The sequence below is a fragment of the Nerophis ophidion genome, linkage group LG07, assembly GCF_033978795.1.
Source record: "Nerophis ophidion isolate RoL-2023_Sa linkage group LG07, RoL_Noph_v1.0, whole genome shotgun sequence".
NCBI lineage: Eukaryota > Metazoa > Chordata > Actinopteri > Syngnathiformes > Syngnathidae > Nerophis > Nerophis ophidion.
The window spans coordinates 20,570,003-20,594,198 of NC_084617.1; the positions used below are offsets into that span (position 1 = coordinate 20,570,003).

The 24,196-nt window shown below is 41.0% G+C and overlaps 1 protein-coding gene across 1 annotated transcript in view; it reads left to right on the top strand.

The window, feature by feature from the left end:
• The window catches only part of syt3 (synaptotagmin III), a 100,761-nt gene that overhangs the window by 26,884 nt on the left and 49,681 nt on the right, over positions 1-24,196 (top strand). The window contains exons 4-6 of the mRNA XM_061905603.1: positions 16,356-16,751; positions 20,564-20,672; positions 23,361-23,537. Coding sequence (XP_061761587.1) covers positions 16,356-16,751; positions 20,564-20,672; positions 23,361-23,537 — 682 coding nt within the window. The remainder of the gene's footprint in view (positions 1-16,355; positions 16,752-20,563; positions 20,673-23,360; positions 23,538-24,196) is intronic.

The window sequence follows — 24,196 nt, forward strand, 5'->3', positions numbered from 1 at the left end:
TGGGCAAAGGCCTCCAGTTCATTCATATTCTTGGGCTTGCGTGCTGCAGCTGCCTTCTTCAAGTCCCACCACAGGTTTTCTATAGGCTTTAGGTCTGGCGACTGTGAAGGCCCCTCCAGAGTCTTCCAGCCCTTCTTCTGCAACCACTCTGATGTTGATTTGGAGGTATGCTTGGGATCGTTGTCCTGTTAGAAGGTCCAACGTCTCCCAAGCCTCAGCTTCGTCCCTGACTTCAAGACATTTGCAGTTAATATATCCTGGTAGGAAATAGAATTCATAATGCCTTGAACGCGCTGGAGATTCCCGGTACCTGAGGCAGAGAAACAGCCCCAGAGCATGACTGACCCCCCACCATGCTTAACAATAGGAAAGGTGTTCTTCTCTTTTTAAGTTTAATTTTTTGTCCTCCAGACATAACGTTGATTCATAGGCCCAAAGAGTTCCAGTTTTGTCTCATCACTCCATAGAACAGTTTCCAAAACCTTTGGGGTTTGTCCAGATAAATTTTGGCATACTGGAGTGTATTTTTCTTGTGCCTGGTAGTCAGAAGTGGGGTGCGCCTGGGGGTTCTGGCATGGAGGCCTTCATCTCGTAGTGCGCGCCTTATTGTCTGGGACGTAACCTGTGTTCCCCCCTCTGCAATGTCCTGTTGTAGTTCCTCAGCTGTTACACGGGGGTTTTTCACCACTGTACGCTTCAAATACTGGACAGCAGTTGCACACAGCATCCTCTTTCTACCACGCCCAGGTAGTGTTTCCACTGTGCCTTTAGCTTTAAACCTCCGAATTATGCTCTCAACTGTGTCTCTTGGAATGTGTAATGTCTTTGCTATTTTCTTATATCCATATCCTTTCTTATGAAGAGAAATTACCTCCTCTCTTGACTTCTTTGACCACTCCCTGGACTTCACCATGTTGCAAATACACCATTGACCATCTACAAGAAGCTGAGCGTCACAGTCTTTTTCAATCAGTTTAATTGTTGCTCGTTATGGTTCTAATCACATCTACAGGTGTTTTCAACACCTGATTGAAAAGACCTTATTCAAATTCTGTTCTTAAGAGTAATGATTTACAAGGGGTTGAATGAGATATTAAGGGAAAATGACACTGTTTGGTATGTTACAAAATATAATGTTGTAATTCAAGTTGCATTTGTCTATTTAATGCATCTTTATTTGATATGACTATAAACAAAATACGGAATAAATGTCCTACTTGCTAAAACCCCAAAGTTGTGTGGGGGTTGAATAATTTTGATCTCAACTGTAGCCATTGCTGGCATTCCTAGTGTCACAAGTATGTGTGCTAGTTGATTTTAAAAACTGTTTGTAAAAGTGATCTGGTGATTGATCTAAAATGATAGTTCTAAAGAACATGAGGAGACTGCACCGCATCTTTTGTTCAACAGACAACCAGGACAGGCGTGAATGCATATATGAAATATTAGTGCGCAATGAACATTTAAGTAACAGTCTAGCCGCTCTGTTTTGAACAAGTTGAAGTTTGTTCAGGTCAGACTTAATTGTAGCGGACCATATTATAGGACAGTAATGAAGATGACAAAAAACCAAAGACTGTATAACTTGACCCATTGTTGAGGATGTCAAGAGTGTGGAGCACTTTCTGACCATGGCTAAACCTCTTCCCATTTTCATTAACATACTATCAATATGATCGGACCATGACAGTTGATAGTCTAATAGCACACCAAGCAGTTTTGCTTTTTTGACCTGCACAATAGGTATATCTAACATTGAAATGTGAAGCTGAGGGTCTTCAACAAGCATGTGCCTGGATCCAAAAAGAATGCTTTTTGTTTTGTCAATATTTACAACAAGTTTACTATCATTTACCCAGCGTGACACTCTCCCCAGGCCCTGATTTAAGTTATTTTGTAAGTAATTTAAGGTAGAGGCAGTGCTGTATAGAGTTGTGTCATCTGCATACATAACCATATTGGTGTTTGTTGTAACACAGGGAAGATCATTAGTAAAAATAATAAAAAGTAAAGGACCTAAGCAGCTTCCTTGAGGCACGCCGCAGTAATTGTACTTGCGTTCAGATAGGCTACCGTTAAAACACACTCTGGAAGTCGACCCGACCAGCATCCGCCGTCTCTTAAGTAGAGTATGTACGGGCAAGGCCGCAGGCCCTGACGGCCTCCCAGTTTTTTTGCTCAAAAGCTGTGCAGAGGAACTAACTACAGCATGGTGTCCAATATTCCAACAGTCACTTAACACTCACACTGTTCCAGCTCTGTGGAAGAAGTCAATTATAACTCCAGTGCCTAAAAAGCCCGGTGTCACAGTAAACAACGACTTTCGTCCCGTAGCTCTCACTTCGATTGTTATGAAATGTTTTAAAAATTTGTTGTGTCACTGCTCATGAAGGATGTCAAGCCAACTGTAGATGTGTACCAGTTTGAGTACAAGCAGGAATGCAGTACGGATGATGCAAACCTTTGCACCTTGCACTTTATCTCCAAGCACCTTGAGAACACAAAAGCTTATGCTAGAATTTTATTTGTTGATTTCAGCTCAGCTTTTAATACAGTGCAAATTCACATACTCTTGGAGAAGCTCAAAGACATGGGTGTAAACTCTACCTTGATCAAATGGTTCCACTCTTTTTTAACAGACAGAACACAGCAAGTGAAGGTCAACAGAACACTGTCAGACACCAAACACTGAAACACAGGCGTCCCACAGGGTTGCGTTGTATCACCAACACTGTTTACATTGTACACCATTGATAGTAGGACTGTGCACCCTAAAAATTATATGGTGAAATTTGCGGACGATACCGTGCTCCTAAGCCTTCTACACAAGGATACGGACACCTCTGTGTACCAAGACGAGATAGACCTATTTATTAGTTGGTGTGATACCAACCATCTTATTCTAAATGTGACCAAGACACAGGAAATGGCTTTGGATCCGAGTAATGTGACTGACCATGAGCCAGTGGTCATCAAAAATCCGGAAATCACTCAGGTATCCTCATATATATATATTTAGGGGTTCATATTGATAATATTCTCTGCTGGAAGACACATATTGACAAACTGTGCAATAGACTGCAACGCAGGCTATATTTTTTGCGAAGATTAAGATTGTACGGCCTAAGCAGCCACATCATGATGATTTTCTACCGTGCCATTGTAGAGAGCATCATTAGATACGGGATCACCTCATGGTTTGGCAACCTAACCGTTAAGCTAAGAAGCAAACTGGCCAGCATGCATAAAACGGTAATGAAAATCGTAGGGAGGAAAGAATATGAGCCTATACAGAGCATCTATGAGCAGGCAGTTAGGAAAAAAGCTAAGAAAATTATTTCCAATTCACAACACCCACTCTTTCCTGAATATGGAACCCTGCCATCAGGGAGAAGACTCAGGGTCCCACTATGCAAATCTAACCGCCTTAAATTATCATTCGTCCCGGCCTCCATTAAGCTGACCAACAATGTGCAATAGAATGTTAATACATAGGTTAGCACTTTTTTTTTTAGCACATAGCACTTTAGAACTAAACACTTTACCACACAGCACATTATCCATGAGCTCTAGTGCAATACACACTGGTACTTTATCTTTATCTCCATACTGTAGATTTTATGCCTACATCAAAGTGCCACCCATGTCTATCAAGCTCCATGTTCTGATGTTTAGATGTTTAAATGTTAGTTGTCTGGTTGTGGTTGTGTCTGTGCTTGTGTTTTTGTTCTGTTGTTTTTGTGTATGTTAAGAAAGCAATGATGCACTGTGTCCAAGACAAATTTCCGCGCGGGGACAATAAAGTTGAACCTTGAACCTTGAACCTCTGTGATCTTCCTGATAGATAGCTCAACATCCAAGAAAGCGACATACTATTAAAACCATATTTTCTCAGTTTGGAGATCATTATGTTGTGATCTAAGACATTGATTGCCGCATCAATCAGGACACTACCAACCATCTTCTTGACACCCATTTGTGACAGCCAGTCGTCAGTCAGCTGAGCTAGAGCAGTAGATGTTGAGTGACCTTGTCTATAAGCATGCTGGGAACACAACATCAGTTTGTTGTAGGCAAAGTGTCAGTTACTCCGTCGCCAGAGATGGCCTTGGAATTGTGTTTTTCAGACTTTTTTCACAGCTTTTGTAATCTGAGGCTAAAGGTAAGGGGTGTGGCTTGCTAGTTAGTCAGTGGCTGTTATGCTGCGTACTTCATGTAATAATGTTTGCCTTGAAGGAAACAACCTCCGAAGTACGCTTGTAAAAAATGCCTTTAATGGTGTTCGCTGACGGCACATTACATTGTTTGCATGCTTATTATTTTTTATTACTATTACCGTGTACTTCAGCACTAAAACATACGCCTGAAAGCTGAAGACGAATGTTCCGAAGACGCTTAAACATGTTTGAGTGCCGATCGCTAACATGAAATATTCATTGTCTTATTTTTTATGAGCCCCCGAAGAGTCTCTCTTCGAGTATGCGATCGTTGGCGCTGATGGATTTCACGTTTGTAACCAATCAAAGCGGGAGGTGGCTGTTTGAGTTCCCCTGAAGCGATGGCTGAGCGCTGTAACGCAGACAAGCGTGGAGATGCGCCGCAGTTTAGCGTAGATTAGCCCGGATTGGCCGCACGCTGCCTCTGGAGATTTGGACGAGGCCGCCAAGAAATGTCACGCGGTGGTTTGAGCCTGGAAGGCCTCGTGGGACCGGAATGGTCGCGAGCTGCCAGCGAAAGGCTTGTGTAAGCAGCAGAGGCGGCTTTGACGCCGAGCGACTCCCGGCGGCTTCCCAACAGGAAGTGATTGACGGGAAGTGTAGGCCGGTCGTCAGAGGTCTCCAGTGTCGAGTCCACACGGAAACGTGTTTTCTACTCTACTCACACGTTGGCTTTTTTTCTTCAGCGACGTGAACACTGACTTTCTCTGTAAACTTATTTGTGCGAAATGGCATTTTTGTTGTTGTCTGACGTTGCACAAAGGTTAAGAGTTCCACGCGGTTTTTAACCGGCTGCAAAATTGGCTAAAAATATTAGCATGCTAATGTTAACAGGTTAACGTGTGTGTGTGTGTGTGTGTGTGTGTGTGTGTGTGTGTGTGTGTCAAGTACCAAGTTGTATGACTCTGATGTATGTCTGCAGAATTTGCTAAAAATGATAATAGTTAGCATGTAAATGTTGGCTCGCTAGTTAGCATGATTCAAGGAACCAAGTTTTACAGTACATGAGGTGCAGGGCTGCAAAGTTAACAAAATTTAACATGCTCATTTGTTTGTTTATTTACCGTATTTTTCGGAGTATAAGTCCCTCCGGAGTATAAGTCGCACCTGCCGAAAATGCATAACAAAGAAGGAAAAAAAACCATATACAAGTCGCACTGGAGTATAAGTCGCATTTTTTGGGGAAATGTATTAGATAAAACCCAACACCAAGAATAGACATTTGAAAGGCAATTTAAAATAAATTAAGAATAGTGAACAACAGGCTGAATAAGTGTACGTTATATGACGCATAAATATCAATCAATCAATCAATGTTTATTTATATAGCCCTAAATCACTAGTGTCTCAAAGGGCTGCACAAACCACAACATAACATAACATAACATAACATATCATAACACAACATAACACAACATACGACATCCTCGGTAGGCCCACATAAGGGCAAGGAAAACTCACACCCAGTGGGACGTCAGTGACAATGATGACTATGAGAACCTTGGAGAGGACCACATATGTGGGCAACCCCCCCTCTCTAGGGGTGGGGGGTTGCCCACATATGTGGTCCTCTAGAACAGTGGTCCCCAACCACCGGCCGTTGGTACCGGTCTGCAGAATAATGTTTTCTTCATTTTTATTTAAAAAAAAAAATAATAATAATAATTGTATTTTTTTTATTTATTTTTATTAAATCAATATAAAGAACACAATTTATACTTACAATTAGTGCACCAACCACAAAAACCTCACTTTTTCATGACAAAAATGTCCCTTTTTCATCACAAAGAAAAAAAAAAAAAAGGACCCCCCACCCCCGGGCCGCGGTACAAATTATTAAGCGTTGACCGGTCCGCTGATACAAAAAGGGGGGGGGGGGGGGGCGGGGGAGGGGGGTACCACTGCTCTAGAAGGTTTTCAATATAATTGAATAACCAACTAAGAAGGTGCCTGGTATGTTAACGTAACATATTATGGTAAGAGTCATTCAAATAACGTTTAACAAACAATCTGTCACTCCTAATCGCTAAATCCCATGAAATCTTATACGTCTAGTCTCTTACGTGAGCTAAATAATAATTTTTGATATTTTACGGTAATGTTTTAATAATTTCACACATAAGTCGCTCCTGAGTATAAGTCGCATCCCCGGCCAAACTATGAAAAAAACAGCGACTTATAGTCCGAAAAATACAATATTTATATAGAGGGCATTTCACAGTTACATTAAAAACCATGGCTGTACAAGATTTAGCACCACAGTAATTTCCATCTGCAGTCCTTTTAAGACATTTAACATTCACAATTTTTACTGAGTCATTTGTAGAATAATAATGTTATTTGCTATTTTTGTGTAATTACCGTATTTCCTTGAATTGCCGCAGGGCATATAGTATGCGCCTGCCTCGAATTACTCCCGGGGCAAACTCTCTTCCCAAAATAATTAGTGCATGCTTAGTATTACCGCCTGGTCAAACTCGTGACGTCACGAGTGACACTTCCCCTGTCATCGTTTTCAAAATGGAGGAAGCTGATTTCCATACTGGTAATTTGAAATCGCATAAAGGGAAGTAGATTAAGAGCTATTCAATAGGATTTAAGGTCCAAGCTTACATCACACTCAAATTTTGACTGCATACCTTTGGTAAGTGCCGGAGGGAGAAGAGGTTTTAAAATAATTAACGCATGCTTACTTTTACCGCATGCCTTTGGTAAGCGCAGGAGTGAGAAGAGGTTTTAAATTAAATAGCGCCCCGGCGGCAATTCAAGGAAATACGGTAATTTACTTCACTAACTGCTTCTTTGCTATCACTTTTTGTATCATATTTATACATATCGTGTTCGCTGTTCTGTAGTTGTTGTTGTGGTTGTTGTTATTGTTGTTGTTGTCTCTCTGTCTTATCCCCCTCTTGCCCTTGCAATTTCCCCCTCTGTCTTCCTTTTTTTTCTCTTTCTATCCCCTCCTGCCCCGATCCGGCTGCACCAAACATTAAATAAATCCATTTAATAAAGTCAGATACAAATTGGGCAACAGGAGAAGTATCCCACACTTGTCTTCTGTAAAGTGCATCTGTATAACAAATATGGGCATCCACATCAACAAAATGATTTGCCTGAGTAGCTGGACAGGACAAAACACCATCCTCCAAAAATTGTCGCTCTGGCTCTGTCAATATGCAGGTCACGGCATGTCAATGGACTGTTGTTGGATGTTTTTTTGAGTGCTTTATAAGTGGAAAAAATTACTCTCCATCACATGCGTCGTTAGCCGCCTCTTGGTAGCAGTTTTTCCACTATTAAGAACGCACGGAAAAGAGAAAGAAAATGTGTTTTTGTGTGTGTGAATGAAAGCAACTTTTGGAAAAAGTGCAGTTCCCCTATACGGCTATGTTTACATGGCAGGGTATGACCCCCCAACTTGGAGTTTTTGTTAAATAAGACCTTTTTATGTAGTCGTTCACGTTGTAGAAAAAAAATAGTGTTTGATGTGAATAGAATTCGACCCACATGACACTCGCAAAGTCCTTTATTTACGGAAGTAAACATGGCTCCACTTTCTGTTAGGTTGTGGCAATTTCAAGAAGTTTCTTTAGTCGATATTTTAGAATTCACTAAGAGATAAGGAAAATTGAGGCGTAGTGACTTCACAAATACGGTGGAACCTCGATTTCCGAACCCCTCGGTTTACAAACTTTTCCATTAAAAACTTTTAGACCGCACCAAATATTCTTCTTTCTACGAGCGCTTCAATCATTTTGTGTCCCACCTGCAAGCAAAAACCAGGGCGCAGCCTTTTAGTGAGGAGGCGGAGCCCTCCACGTCACTTGCTGCCCAGGACACTACTAATCACTTCTCAGCGCTTCAGCGAGTGTGCCTTTTCCGTGTTTTTTTTGCCTCCATTATGCAAACTCAAAAGAAGTCCCACAAAGACAACAGACCAGTGTGGGGAGAAGGAGGGAATCGCTGTAGAATAAGAATGTTTTAAAAAAGGCTATTTGCGAGGAGTACATTAATGGCGCCTACAAGTTTAAAGGCTTTGTACCACGAGTTTTATTTGTGATGAGATCTGACTTTTCTGGAAGACAATGCAAACCTTTTTCACAGCGGAGGAAAATACACCACACACACACACACACACACACACACACACACACACACACACACACACACACACACACACACACACACACACACACACACACACACACACACACACACACACAGACACACAGACACACACAGACACACACACCTCACTCTCTCCCGCCACCTTCATTCTCGCTTCCCGCCTACTGCTTTCTGTTCAGATGTTGTTAACACAGGTGAATTTTACTTTTTAAAATGTTTATTATTGTTGTTAAAATGATGTTTTTTTGTGTGTGATTTCTGATTGTTTGTGAGTGCACCAAATGGACTTTGAAAGTTGATCCATCATGTCATTGTTAAGTTTGTTTAACATACAGTATTGTGTAACATTTTATATTGTGTTGAAAGTGTACAAACCTTCACTAAAGTTTGGACTTTTTTGGAATTTGGAAATATTCATATTTACATTTACATTTCTTATGGAGAAATTGGGTTCACTATACAAAGATTTCAATTTATGAACCATGTTTTTTTAATGTAATAATTTTTTAAAAACTTGGTTCACAAATCGAAATGTTTGTATAGTGAAGCAAATTCCTCCATAAGAAACATAAATATAAATATGAATAATTGGTTCCAGTCTCGGGCAGCACGGTGTAAAGGGGTTAGTGCATCTGCCTCACAATACAAAGGTCCTGAATAGTCTTGGGTTCAATCCCGGGCTCGGGATCTTTCTGTGTGGAGTTTGCATGTTCTCACCGTGACTGCATGGGTTCCCTCCGGGTACTCCGTCTTCCTCCCACCTCCAAAAACATGCACCTGGGGATAGGTTGATTGGCAGCACTAAATTGGCCCTAGTGTGTGAATGTGAGTGTGAATGTTGTCTGTCTATCTGTGTTGGCCCTGCGATGAGGTGGCGACTTGTACAGGGTGTACCCCGCCTTCCGCCCAATTGTAGCTGAGAGGCCCCAGCGCCTCCCGTGACCCCAAAAGGGACAAGCGGTAGTAAATGGATGGATGGATGGATGGATGGATGGTTCCAGTCTCGATAAATGTCCATATTTTAGTGTTTGAACACTTTGATTGGTAAATGGGTTATACTTGTATAGCACTTTTCTACCTTTGAGGTTCTCAAAGGGCTTTGACACTATTTCCACATTCACCCATTCATACACGCACATTCACACATTGATGGTGGGAGCTGTCATTCAAGGCGCTAAACACGACCCATCAGGAGCAAGGGTGAAGTGTCTGGCTCAAGGACACAACGGACGTGACTAAGGTGGTAGAAGCTGGAGATTGAACCAGGAACCCTCAGGTTGCTAGCACGGCCACTCTACCAACTGCCCCACGCCGTCCCGGCACAATATAAACTGTTACACGATACTATATATCAAACAAACTTATCAATTAGGTGATGATTCAACTTTCAAAGTCCCTTTAGTGCCATCACAAACTATCAAAAATCACACAAAAAACACATTGCTACAATAATAAACAATAATTAGTGATGGGCCCGGCAACACCGATGCATCGGCGCATGTGTCGGTGCGCGTAACGCTTTTAGAAAGTCACGTGACCGTTCATGAGCTGTTTAGGTCACGTGACCGATACGCAAACTGTGTCGCACTGACGCCTGCGCGCCAAACGATGTTTATAAGGAAGCGCATATGTCAACGAGATGCATGCTGCCAACAGAATCGCCGCACTTCTGTCGTTGGTCATTTGTAATTTATCGTCGTCGGAGATCATTTCCGCCATGTGGGAATATTTTAATCATATATCGGAAAAATAGGTATTTTTTTAAATTTCCTTGTCGTTTCATCCTGTTCTCTCAAAGTTTCTACTTGATCTGTTAGTAGGGGTTTAACAGTACGTGTATTTGTATTGAACTGTTTCGGTACGGGGGTGTTTCTAAGGTAAAGTCTTAATGAGCTTTCTTGATTTTTCTGCCTCTGTCTCAGCACCCAGCATTGTCCCACCCACACAACCATCTGATTGGTTACATTAAAATGCAGCTCCAGCCTTTCCCTTCAATAGCTCAGTTGGTAGAGTGGAGGACTGAAGTTGCTGAGTTCCTTAGGGCACTGATTCAAATCCAGCTCGAGGGATCACCCATTAAGTTTTTACCATAAATTGATTAACGTGGACCCCGACTTAAACAAGTAGAAAAACTTATTCGGGTGTTACCATTTAGTGGTCAATTGTACGGAATATGTACTGAACTGTGCAATTTACTAATAAAAGTTTCAATCAATCAATCAATCAACAGTGCGTATTCAGAGCGCATGTAAAAAAAAACATCATCCATGTATTCTCATTCACAACACGTTCTCTTAGATTTCCATGTTATGATACATGTTCACATTATTTATTGACTGTATATAAAAAAGATAAAAATATATTTTTATTTAAATGAAGATATGAAATAATCCTAAACCAAATACAATGACTTGGTTTAGGTCATAAAATCAGTGTCAGTTGAGTCGGTCCATAGGTTGCCTGTAGGGATTTTTAATGTCCAGCAGATGTCAGTATTTAGTGACACGGTATCAATACAGTTTTGAAATGTGTCGAAACGCTTTATGACGCCTCATCAACCCATCACTAACAATAATACACTTTGAAAAAAAAGACAAATTTATCCAAAATTAACATCTGAAGAGGAAGCAGTAGACAAAAAGCAAGAATGAAGGTGTCAATGCGTGGACTTTGAGGTGTTTGTTTTCCCAAGATGCAAGTAAAGTTGGATCGGACATGGCTTGAAGGTAAATAGATGACTTTATTTTAACTTTAACAAAAGGTACCAAACTAATGGCGCGCACAAAGGCGGAGAACAAACTTGACTGATGAAACAAAAACTAGCACTTGGGCAAAACACTATGAACATGAAACAAATAAACACTTACTGTGACAAGAATACACAAAACTCACGTGGCAAGAAACGAGCAGCAAGAAAACTATAGCAGCATGACAATGGCATGAGTAGTAAGGATATCAGATAGCATGAGTGTCCAGGAGGTAATATCGCCAGGCCGACTGTCTGGCAACTGCAAGCTTAAATGATACCGACCTGATTAGTGACAGGTGCGCGAGTGCAAAATGTGAGACAGGTGAAACTAATGAGTAGTCATGGAAACAAAAAAAGCAGGAGTGCACAACCAGGAACTAAAAAGAGTCCAAAAACAAACAGCACATGGCCAAACAAAAACATGATCAACAGACATGACAAAAGGAAGGTTTTTTATTTTATTTTATTATAACTTTTTAAAAGACCCAATTATACATGGACTTGACGGAAAACAAAAAAACAAACAGGCATCTAAACTCAAAAAAGAAAAAGTGGAATAACTACACCTTACCTTTTAACTAAATAAACAATAAAAAAATATAAAAGAAAACACAATACCGTATTTCCTTGAATTGCCACAGGGCATATAGTATGCGCCTGTCTTGAATTACTGCCGGGTCAAACTCGCTTCCCAAAATAATTAGCGCATGCTTAGTATTACCGCCAGGTCAAACTCTTGACGTCACGAGTGACACTTCCCCTGTCATCATTTTCAAAATGGAAGAGGCTGATTTCAATACCGGTAATTTGAAATCGCATAAATGGAAATATATTAAGAGCTATTCAATAGGATTTATGGTCTAAGCTTACATCACACTCAAATTTTTACTGCATACCTCTGGTAAGTGCCGGAGTGAGAAGAGGTTTTAAAATATTTAGCGCGTGCTTACTTTTACCGCATGCCTTTGGTAAGCGCAGGAGTGAGAAGAGGTTTTAAATTAATTAGCGCCCCGCTAATTAATTTTAATTATCAATAAACGAAACATGTAAATCGAGGCCAGACTGTAGATTGCAGTCTCATGAGAAACACTGGACAGTCGTAGGTTATAGCGCCACCTGTTGCTCCGGCATGCACCTGAAAATGTTTTTCATGAGGTTATGTTCACGCCACTGCAGCGTTAAAAATGAGTTTTTCGGAATAAGCGGTAGAAAATGGATGGATGGATGGATGATGCTTGTGTGGTCACAGCTTTAGCGGCTCGCTAGCGTCACACCGCTGCTTGGGAAGGTCCGTCGACAAATGAAGGCGAGCGGCCTCTCCTATCGGCGCCTACCGATGTGTCGGCCGCCACGTCTCTTCAGCTTGCGGTGTTGTTTTTTTTTCCCCCTTACTCTTGCGGATCAATACATGAACCCTTTCCCATCGCCAAGCCCCGCCCCTCGCCAGGCTCGAACCTTAATCACTGTCAGCTTGTTTTCCCCCATCTCTCCTTCTCGCACGCCGCACCACTTGCATCGACTTCATCAGCCTCCTCGGGCCAAATGAAAAGGAGAAATGGATCCAGTCGGCGTCATGTGACCACTTCCACATGAGCAGCAATCCGTCTCTCAGCCTCCTTCCTATGTCTGCTTCCTCCTCCCTTGCTCCTCCTCGCTTCCTTTTCTTCGCCTCAGCTGACCTGCATGCTCGCCGACGACACCTTCTAAAATGAAGGAATTGTGCTTCCAACCTCTGCGTCTGTCCCCTCCTCCCGGGCCGGTGATTTGTGTGCTGATTAATGACATAAACTGACTGATGAATAATTCACCGGTGCCAGGCGGCATCATGGGAAAGGGAATAACCGCCAGCAATGAGGTGCACTTTAGAGACGCCGGGAGAACACTTCAAGGAGACGCTAGCTTAAATCAGGGGTCACCAACCCGGTGCCCGCGGGCACAAAGTAGTCCGTAAGGACCGGATGAGTCGCCCGCTGGTCTGTTCTAAAAATAGCTCAAATAGCAGCACTTACCAGTGAGCTGCCTCTATTTTTTAAATTGTATTTCTTCACTAGCAAGCTGGTCTCGCTTTGCTCAACATGTTTAATTCTAAGAGAGACAAAACTCAAATAGAATTTGAAAATCCAAGAAAATATTTCAAAAACTTGGTCTTCACTTGTTTAAATAAATTCATTCATTTTTTTACTTTGCTTCTTATAACTTTCAGAAAGACAATTTTAGAGAAAAAATACAACCTTAAAAATGATTTTGGGATTTTTAAACACATACCTTTTTACCTTTTAAATTCCTTCCTCTTCTTTCCTGACAATTTAAATCAATGTTCAAGTATATATTTTATTGTAAAGAATAATAAATACATTTTAATTTAATTCTTCATTTTAGCTTCTGTTTTTTGGACAAAGAATATTTGTGAAATATTTCTTCAAACTTATGTGAAAATTCAAAAAAATTATTCTAGCAAATAAAGAAGATCTGTAGAATCAGATTTAAATCTTATTTCAAAGTCTTTTGAATTTCTTTTAAAATTTTTGTTATGGAAATCTATAAGAAATAATGATTTGTCTTTGTTAGAAATATAGCTTTGTCCAATTTGTTATATATTCTAACAAAGTGCAGATTGGATTTTAACCGATTTAAAACGTGTCATCAGAATTCTAAAATTAATCTTAATCAGGAAAAATTACTAATGATGTTCCAGAAATTATTTTTTAAATTTTTTCAAAAAGATTCAAATTAGTTAGTTTTTCTCTTAATTTTTTCGTGTTTTCTCCTCTTTTAAACCGTTCAATTAAGTGTTTTTTTTTTCATCATTTATTCTCTACAAAAAACTTTCCGTAAAAGGAAAAAAAATGTACGATGGAATGACAGACAGAAATACCCATTTTTTTATATATATAGATGTATTTATTAATGGTAAATTCAGCAAATTGGCTATTTCTGACAATTTAAGTGTGTATCAAACTGGTAGCCCTTCGCATTAATCAGTACCCAAGAAGTAGCTCTTGGTTTCAAAAAGGTTGGTGACCCCTGCAGTAGTGTAATCAAGTGTTGATTTGGTCTCAAAATAATGGTGACAGTATATCGTTTTTCTATCGACAAGAATTTGTGTGACAATATATCGTCCGGCATAATTTATTATCGGCCCAGGTCTATCCACCAGACACACAAAAATGTTATAGCGTCTACCTAGACATTGTAAAGGTGACAAGAAGCGATCCACAATCTCTTTATTGCAAACCACAAAACAGGCGGCGGTCGGCTGGAACATGAAGAAGCTTGACTATCATCAAATGTCATCTTCTGCCCGCATCAACCTACATAATCATACACATTCTTACACAATCATAATCATAAATAACAATCAGAATGCAGTCTGTCGGTTTGACAGACAGTAGGAAATCCAGAACTTCTCAACCGCCAGTTGCTATGATATATATGTATATATATATATATATATACAGTATATATATACATGCGGTCAAAAGTTTACATACACTTGTAAAGAACATAATGTCAGGGCTGTCTTAAGTTTTCAATAATTTCTACAACTCTTATTTTTTTGTGATAGAGTGATTGGAGCAAATACTGGTTGGTCACAAAAAACATTCATGAAGTTTGGTTTTTTTATGAATTTATTATGTGTCTACTGAAAATGTGACCAAATCTGCTGGGTCAAAAGTATACATACAGCAATGTTAATATTTGGTTACATGTCTCTTGGCAAGTTTTACTGCAATAAAGCACTTTTGGTAGTCATCCACAAGCTTCTGGCAAGTTTCTGCTTGAATGTTTGACCACTCCTCTTGACCAAATTGGTGCAGTTCAGCTAAGTTTGTTGGTTTTCTGACATGGACTTGTTTCTTCAACATTGACCACACGTTTAAGTCAAGACTTTGGGAAGTTTATTCTAAAACCTTAATTCTAGCCTGATTTAGCCATACCTTTACCACTTTTGACATGTGTTTGGGATCATTGTCCTGTTGGAACACCCAACTGCGCCCAAGACCCAACCTCCAGGCTGATGATTTTAGGTTGTAGTGCGATATTGCCATATTTTTGCTGAAAGGATTTAGTAGAGAACATCGACAATAAATTTCACAACTTTTGGTCGCTAATAAAAAAGCCTTGCCTTTACCGGAAGTAGCAGACGATGTGCGCGTGACGTCACCGGTTGTAGGGTTCCTCACATCCTCACATTGTTTACAATCATAGCCAGCAGTAGCTACAGCTATTTGGACCGAGAAAGCGACAATTTCCCCATTAATTTGAGCAAGGATGAAAGATTCGTGGATGAGGACGTTTAGAGTGAAGTACTAGAAGACAATTTCCCCATTAATTTGAGCGAGGATGAAAGATTCGTGGAAGAAGACGTTTAGAGTGAAGTACTAGAAAAAAAAAAGAAAAGGCGGCGGCAGGCGGCGTTTCAGATGTAATTAGACACATTTACTAGGATAATTCTTGAAGATCCTTTATCTGCTTATTGTTTCAATAGTGTTTTAGAGAGATTGTAAAGTCATACCTGAAAGTTGGATGGCTACAGTGAATGCCAGTGTCTCTGACAGAAGCCAAGGAGCCAAGATCACAGCTGCCTTTTTGAGATGCAGGAGGAGGTCCCGTAATCCACTGAAGTCTCCGGTAAGAGCCGACTTATTATCACAATTTTCCCATCCAAAAACTTGCTGGTTGACGTAGCGAAACATGTTCGCTTGACCGCTCTGTGGTAAAGCTTCACAACAAACAAAGAAACACTGGCTGTGTTTCGGTGCTAAAGTCAGCTGCAATCCACCGCTTTCCTTCAACAGCATTCTTCTTTATAGTCTCCATTATTAATTGAACAAATTGCAAAAGATTCAGCAACACAGATTTCCAAAATACTGTGTAATTATGCGATGAAAAGAGACTACTTTTAGCCGTGTGTGGTGCTGGGCTGATATGTCCGCTACAACCCGAGACGTCACGCGCACGCGTCATCATTCCGCGACGTTTTCAACAAGAAACTCCGCGGGAAATTTAAAATTGTAATTTAGTAAACTAAACCGGCCGTATTGGCATGATATATAAACTATCAGACTGCGTGGTCGGTAGTAGTGGGTTTCAGTAGGCCTTTAAATAACACATGGTAGTCCATGGACATGTTTTAATCCCTGTTTTTGCCCCCTAGAGGACTGGAGTGCATCCATAACCATCTGTCAATCAAGTCAAGGTCGTCTTTATGATAGAACGACACGACTTGATGAACGTCTTTTTGTCTTTCCTGTATACAGAGATCAACGTCAGTCTGCTGTCCGTCATCGTCACCTTCTGCGGCATCGTCCTCCTCTCTGTGTCCCTCTTCGTCTCCTGGAAGCTCTGCTGGTTGCCATGGCGAGACAAGGAGGGCGGCGGCCTGAGCCTGACCTCGGGCTTGCTCCCCGGGAGCGCTGGCGTGGGGGGTCTGGGCGGCACCGGAGGCTCGTCCTTCTTGCCCCCGCTGCTGCAGAGGAAGGAGGGCCACTCGTCCTCCTCTCTTTACCCGTCCCTCGGCCAGCAGGGGCAGCATCACCCCCACTTCTCTGACCTGGTGGGGCTGGAGAGGGGCGAGGTTGGGGGCGTGGTCGGGGGCCCGAATGAGACGCAGGAGCACTCGTACCTGGACATGGACTCGTACCCCAACAATGCTGGTGAGAAGCACGCACACACAAACACACATTGTTGTATTTGTAACTTTCTTGGGACCTCTGAAAAATGCCTACCTCTTTAGGACCACCCTTTCTAGGTATATAAGGATTTGTATTTACAACATTGTTTATTAACACAAATTATGCAAATATAAACAATGTGAGCTTTTAGTTGATTATTTTATTTTTGTAATTAATCTCCATTATTTACGTCATTATTACAGTATGTCTCTAAATAGATATTTATTTTTTAAATGCATTTTTGCCAAAGGGGGCGCATTTCAATTTCTTACACACACTTGTTATTACATATGTTGGCCAGAGGGGGAGGCGTCATTTTGATGCAATGGTTTTCCGAATTGGGACCATGATTTTGGTCCTGGTTATAACAGTATGTCTCTATATACATCAGGGGTCTCAAACTCAATTTACCTGGGGGCCACTGGACCCAGAGTCTGGGTGAGGCTGGGCCGCAAGAAAAGATTTCTTTAAAAAAATGTTGCATACTCCTCAACATGTCTAGTTGTATAATGAGGTTTCAAATTGTATTCCTTGTGCACCGCAACTTTCTCTGTGCAAATAAGACACGTCGGGGCGCCCCTGTGCTCAACAAAGAAATATTGCATCTCCCACTTTTCCTGGAATTGTCTTTGCTCATCACGAACCTTTCTCTTCACTGCATGCTTTGAAAAAGACACGTTTGGGGTTGTGGAATATATTTGTATTTAGCCGACGCGCGGAGAATAATGTTTCCACAATGTGTGTCGTTCCGCTTTCCCTCCCTACAAGCAACACGGCGGTCGGCGCATAATAGCCGGGAAAGTACCTGGATAGCGAGCGCAAACAAGTGACGGCTCCTGTAGTGTTATCCGGCGTCAAATAGAAAAATATGTAGTGTTCATCGTGTGAGGCAATGCAAATTAAACAATAAAGAAACAAATAACGGTTTGAATTGGTCCAGTTTAATGGAGACTGTTATTACTGACGGACAGGTGTCGCGGTGTGACTGCAGCCAGGCATGTAAGAAAACCCTTGTCTCCATGGCAACGTCTCTGTCGCTTTCACTCATTTGCCGCTTTTCCACTATCGCAAAAGTAGGCAACCCAGAACGCTGAAAGAGCCATTTTGGACCCAAATAACATAACGCTATCAAGCGCCATTCATATAAAACTTGCAGGCCGCACTAACGTTAAACTTTCATAATAAAGTGGTGGCCGCAAGTTAACGTCTTGTGGGCCGCAATTGGCCCGCGGGCCGCGTGTCGGAAACCCCTGCTATACATATTTCGGTCCTACTTTCCTGTTTTATGTCTCAAGAAGGGTAGAATACTAGAACACACACACACACCCCCCACACACACACACACACAATAATGCACAGTGCTGTCCGTGGTGCTGATCCCTCCTTTTACATGTGCTACTTGTTTCATTGGGGCAGCGTGGCTCGTTTGGTGAAGCAACTTGAGAGTTCGAGGTTCGATCCCCGCTTCCGCCATCTTTGTCACTGCCGTTGTGTCTTTGGGCAAGACACTTTACCCACCTGCTCCCAGTGCCACCCACACTGGTTTAAATGTAGCTGAAATATGTAGATAATGGGTTTCATTATGTAAAGCGCTTTGTGTCTGGAGAGAAAAGCGCTATATAAATATAATTCACTTCACAACGAGTCACAACATTAAGTACACGAGCACAACCTCATGAGCTCTCGTAATAAAATGACTGTATGTGCAATAATTAACATGTTTTTAATATTTATCATTCCTAACAAACTATTACTACTACTTCCTGGTTAAACAGCTAACTTCTTGGTAGCCTGGCTAATGTCCTGGTAGCCTTACTCACTTCCTGGTAGCCTGGCTAACTTCCTGGTAGCTTGTCTCACTTTCTGGTAGCCTAGCTAACTTCCTGGTAGCCTAGCTAACTCTCTGGTAGCTGTGTATCACTTCCTGGGTAGCTTTATCTCACTTCCTGGTAGCCTGGCTATATTCCTGGTAGTTTGTCTCACTTCCTGGTAGGGTGGCTAACTTCCTGCTAGCTGTATCTCACTTCCTGGTCGCTTTGTCTCCCTTTCTGGTAGCCTAGCTAACTTCCTGGTAGTTTGTGTCACTTCCTGGTAGCCGGGCTAATGTCCTGGTAGCTGTGTCTCACTTCCCAGTAGCTGTGTCTCACTTCCCGGTAGCTTTGTATCACTTCCTGGTAGCTTGTCTCACTTCCTGGTAGCTGTTTCTCACTTCCTGGTAGCTGTGTCTCACTTCCCGGTAGCTTTTTTTCACTTCCTGGTAGCTTGTCTCACTTCCTGGTAGGGTGGCTAACTTCCTGGTAGCTTGTCTCACTTCCTGGTTGCTGTGTCTCACTTGCTGGTAGCTGTGTCTCACTTGCTGGTAGCTTTGTCTCACTTGCTGGTAGCTTGTCTCACTTTCTGGTAGCTTGTCTCACTTTCTGGTAGCTTTGTCTCACTTCCTGTTAGCCTGGCTAACTTCCTGGTAGCTTTGTCTCACTTCCTGGTAGCCTAGCTAACTTCCTGGTAGCTTTGTCTCACTTCCTGGTAGCTTAACTCATTCCCTGGTAGCCTAGCTCAATTCCTGATAGCCTAGCTAATCTCCTGGTAGCGTGGCTAACGCCCTGGTAGCTTGACTCACGTCTGGGTAGCTTGGCTCGCTTCCTGGTAGCCTGGCTCACTTCCTTATAACCTAGCTAACTTCTTGGTAACCTTACTCACTTCCTGGTAGCTTGACTCACTTCCTGTCAGCCTGGCTCAATTCCTGATAGCCTAGCTAATCTCTTGGTAGCATGGCTAACGTCCTGGTAGCTTGTCTCACTTCTTGCTAGCCTTACTCATTTCCTGGTAGCCTGGCTTACCTTCTAATAGCCTGGCTCATTTCCTGGTAGCTTGACTCACTTTGTGGTAGCCTGGCTCAATTCCTGATTGCCTAGCTAATCTACTGGTAGCATAGCTAACGTCCTGGTTGCTTGAGTCCTGTCCGGGTAGCCTTGCTAACTTCCTCGTAGCTTGGCTCACTTCCTGGTAGCTTGTCTCACTTCCTGGTAGCTGTGTCTCACTTCCCGGTAGCTTGACTCAATACCTGGTAGCTTGTCTCACTTTCTGGTAGCCTGGCTCACTTCCTGGTAGCTTGACTCACTTCCTGGTAGCCCTAGCTAAACTCCTGATAGCCTAGCTAACCTTCTATCAGCTTTTCTCATGTCCAGGTAGCCGAGCTAACTTCCTGGTAGAAATTTGTTTTGTTCCTTGAACTTGTAGGATTTCTCTCATGCAGTTGTTTTCGGGGTTTGTGTGTATTTTTGGTATTCGCCGCATTTTTCTTTTACATTAATTTTTTATTGTGATTGCAGCCTTTTCCCTTTGGGTTTGTTATTGCCATTGTCATCTCTGTGAGCATTTGGACCTTGCTGGGTATTTGCTCCTGTCATCCGTCGGGCGTTACAGAGTGTACCTAATCAAGTGGCCAACGATATAAATACTCCGCCTTGTGCTCTTCTGCTGTCTTTGCGGTGTTGATGCTCCCGCTGGCCCTATTAAAAGATAACAAATCCCCGCCTGCTTTTAGGATGTTTACATGTCAGCAAACGCTGACAAGTCTGTGTGTTGTGCACGGCAGACCCAAGTTGTTCATCATCCCAGTTCACAACGCTCAAACATTTGCATCGCTTTGCTCTTTCGGACTTTCAGGTCGGTGGAATCGATGCCATCAACGAAGCAACCTGCAATAAATAACTCCCAGCCAACGGCGCCACATCCCTTATTGCAAGTCATTAAGGTTTCTTCTTCTCCTCCTCTCCAATTTACAACTTTGTTAGGAACCCTGAAGTTGAGCCAAACGTCTCCAGACGTCCCCAACTCGGAAGGGGGTGCGCACCCCCAAAAAGACCTGCCCAACGCCGTCTCTCAGCAGCAGGTCACCTCCAGGTCGGTGTGCCTCACCTTTGTTCTCAGCTGCTTACTCAAGTCATGTTGCTAAAACATCATTCACTACACCAACAATTGGCCTGATTTACTAAGGTCCAAAAAACAAATACTAAGTAATGTGGGCAAAATACAAAATTGTGTGTACTCTTAGTACTGCGATTGTACGCGCAAGACAATTTATAACAAGTGCAAAAATTGTGTAAATGAGGATTTTGCGTATAAAACCGCTGTCACCATAGAGATACTCATTTGCCTACACATTATATAGCATTATATGGCATTACATAGTCCAACCTGTGGTGTTTTGTTATGTTGTTGACATGAAACACATAAATATATGAACCATATTGTGTAGGTTGTATTGAAAAAGACAATGGAACCTATTATTTTAGCTCCAGGTGGCTTTGCGGTGTTGTGATGGTGCGTCTGGAGTGATCCAAATGCAAGAAAATGCATATTGCTAGACATTTTTTTTATATAGAACAAATATTATAATTATATATATATATATATATATATATATTTTTTTTTTTTTTTAAACAATGCCATCAGACACCAAACGAATGAGACCAAAAAGCTGTTTGACCCTGGAGCCCAAATTTTCCACTACATAGGCCCACTTAAATACTAACACTGAATTACTCTTGATTTTAATCATATTCAATAATCATATCTAACCTTCTTACAGTTTACAACCTCGGCAAATGATATAAAAGCATATGTTAATCACAAAAATGATTGTTTTTTAAGCAGACAGTAGTAATCAAATATACTGCAAAAGAAGGGACATATAAATGACTGACAAAAAATGTATTTAAATACAATTAGGTTGTTCAAAAAATAAGATAAAATAAATTAATAATGAATGTTTTTCAACAAAACAAATTTAAGTACAGATGTCTAACTAAATTAAACGAAATAAAAACTAAATTAATAAAAAAAGTGTATACATATATATATATATATATATATATATATATATATATATATATATATATTAATATATTTGTATTTTTTATTTTTATTTTGCTAAACTATCACCACTTTAGTCATATTTTTCGCGCTTTAAAAACTTCTCTATGACTTTATCTCCACACTTCTTCTGTTATGTATGTTATATTGTCATTACTGCAACACAAGTGGTGGAAAAGTGTATTACAACTGAGTGAGAAATGTTTTTCATCCAGCAGTTATAAAAGTATAACATGATATTGCTAAAGAGACAATATGTCTAGTATTTTTATTTGTGACAGCCCAAATATGTTGACACACAGACGGAATATTCGCTCCCCATTGCTCTGCAATTTCCTTCTCTTCATGCCATCAACGTCATGTGTGCGTAACTGTGCCAGTTTGCATTCCAGACATGCTAAATGTAGATGAAAAACTGCGGCTGCAGAACAATTTATCTTGATTAATCACATTGCCAGTGCTAAATTATTCAATTTGCATCTCCTCCTTCCAATATTATGAGTTCTGATAATGTGCATATAATCTACAAATACACAAAGACAGGCTAAATGGATTGTGTTCTCTATTTTTCTCATTTAAGAGTCTCAATTCTCTTTGCACAAGCTTAGTAGATCAGCTTTACGTACTAGCAAGTATGCACCTCTTTTAGTAAATCAGGCCCAATATTTCTTATTCAACCCCCTTAGAGCTAAACATACTTCTTATACATCTCACTGTCATGCGTAGGGATGAGTACTGTTTACGTTTTAACCGATACGATACCAATTCCTGGTACCCAGGTATCGATACCGGTACTCAACGGGACCAAGATTATTTTTACTTTTGTGTGTGTTAACACATATTAATTGTTTTTGTTAATAACATTTTATTTTTTTATTGCAACATTTAAAAATTTGCTGATTTCAACTGCTGTCCAGTTTTTATATCTTGTTTTATTACCACATTTCTGAGTATCCTGACATTATGTTGAAATTACAGTTGCAAGTCCAAGACGTTAGATGGCAATAGTGTATAGTTTATGGTGTGTTTTGTTGCACCCCAAAAAGTGTTAATACTGTAAGTATTGCACTTATTACACACCGACTGCTTGATTGTAACGGGCATCTCAGTTGTAATTTTCATCAAAAAATTTGGAGGTGTTGAAATTGCCGGGTAAAATCGCTAGTGCTAATGTAAATAGCAAAGCGAACGTTTATTAGCATCAGGCTGGCGTATTTTGGGAAAAATTGGAGCCTTACTTCACTTACATTGGAGCTTATTTTTCTTTGTTTCCATTAAAAATTGGAACATTACCTAGTGGTAGGTAGACTAAGTCTGCTCTCAGTGCTGCTGGAGTGATTGACGTCACTCGCAATGGCACCGTTTTACGTGAATCGGTTGACGGCGGGATAAGGCCGGTGCTTAAAAATACTGGATTCAGTACTCATCCCTTGTCATGTGACTTTCTTTACGTTTTATCTTACCTTGCAGTTATTAAGTTTGTACCAGCCAGCTGAAGATTGACATGGTTCCTTACAATTACTCTCATTTTAAGTTTAATAAAACCAAGTATGGTTTATATCCCTATTGGAGCTTTAAATCATGATAAAAGTGCATTTGTGGCTGGTATGTAAAAAAGAAACGGCTTGTAATAATCTGAGGCTGGTATAAAGTGCACATAAATAAATAGTGAAGATGAGCTGTCACTGAGTCTTCTGCTTAATATTCGGCGTTCAGGCCCAAGCCCATGACTCATCAGCTCTCCAGCCCCGACTTCCACGGCGAGGAGAAGGAGCAGGTGACCAGCATCGGGCAGATCAAACCGGAGCTGTACCGGCCCAAAGGCGACCAGGGCGACGGCAAGCAGGGCGACAACTGCGGCAAGATCAGCTTCCTGCTGCGCTACGCCTTCAAGTGAGCCAAACATCCTTTCAGTTCCAACTGGGCTGCTTGCGGGAAGATGCCGCGTCAGCGTTATTGACTTCTCGCTGGCTGCCATCAAAAAAACAAAACAAAACTCAAATCCTCCCAAAAACCTGTCAAGGTTGTTGTAACCTCAAACTAACTCATTGGCTGTGTTGACGATGCCAAACTTTATATAGTTTTTTTTTAAGTTTAACATAAACTTAAGAATGTCATTTTGAAGCATTACATTTCCTTACAATTTTTAATTTGTGTGAAAGGATTTGTATACTATTTGAATACATTAAATGCATGTTTGGACGAATTAATCAGGAAACAAATCAGTAAACCATTCTGCCAAATTCTCCGAATTTGCTCTATTATTAATATCAGTGACGGAGCAGGAAGAGACTGGGAAAATATTTAGCGATTAAAGTTTCATATGAAGCGCTCGTCATTTAGGGCTGCATAATTAATCAAATTTGAATCACGATCATGATTTTGCTGCCACTTTTAAATGTAGGTTATGATCAGTAATATTGATATTCTTTCTTATCAAATCATGACTTAGACTGAGACAAACTTTAATGATCCACAAGGGAAATTGTTTAACACAGTAGCTCAGTTACAATGATGGAGAGTGTAAGGATGGAAATGACAATGTAGGTATA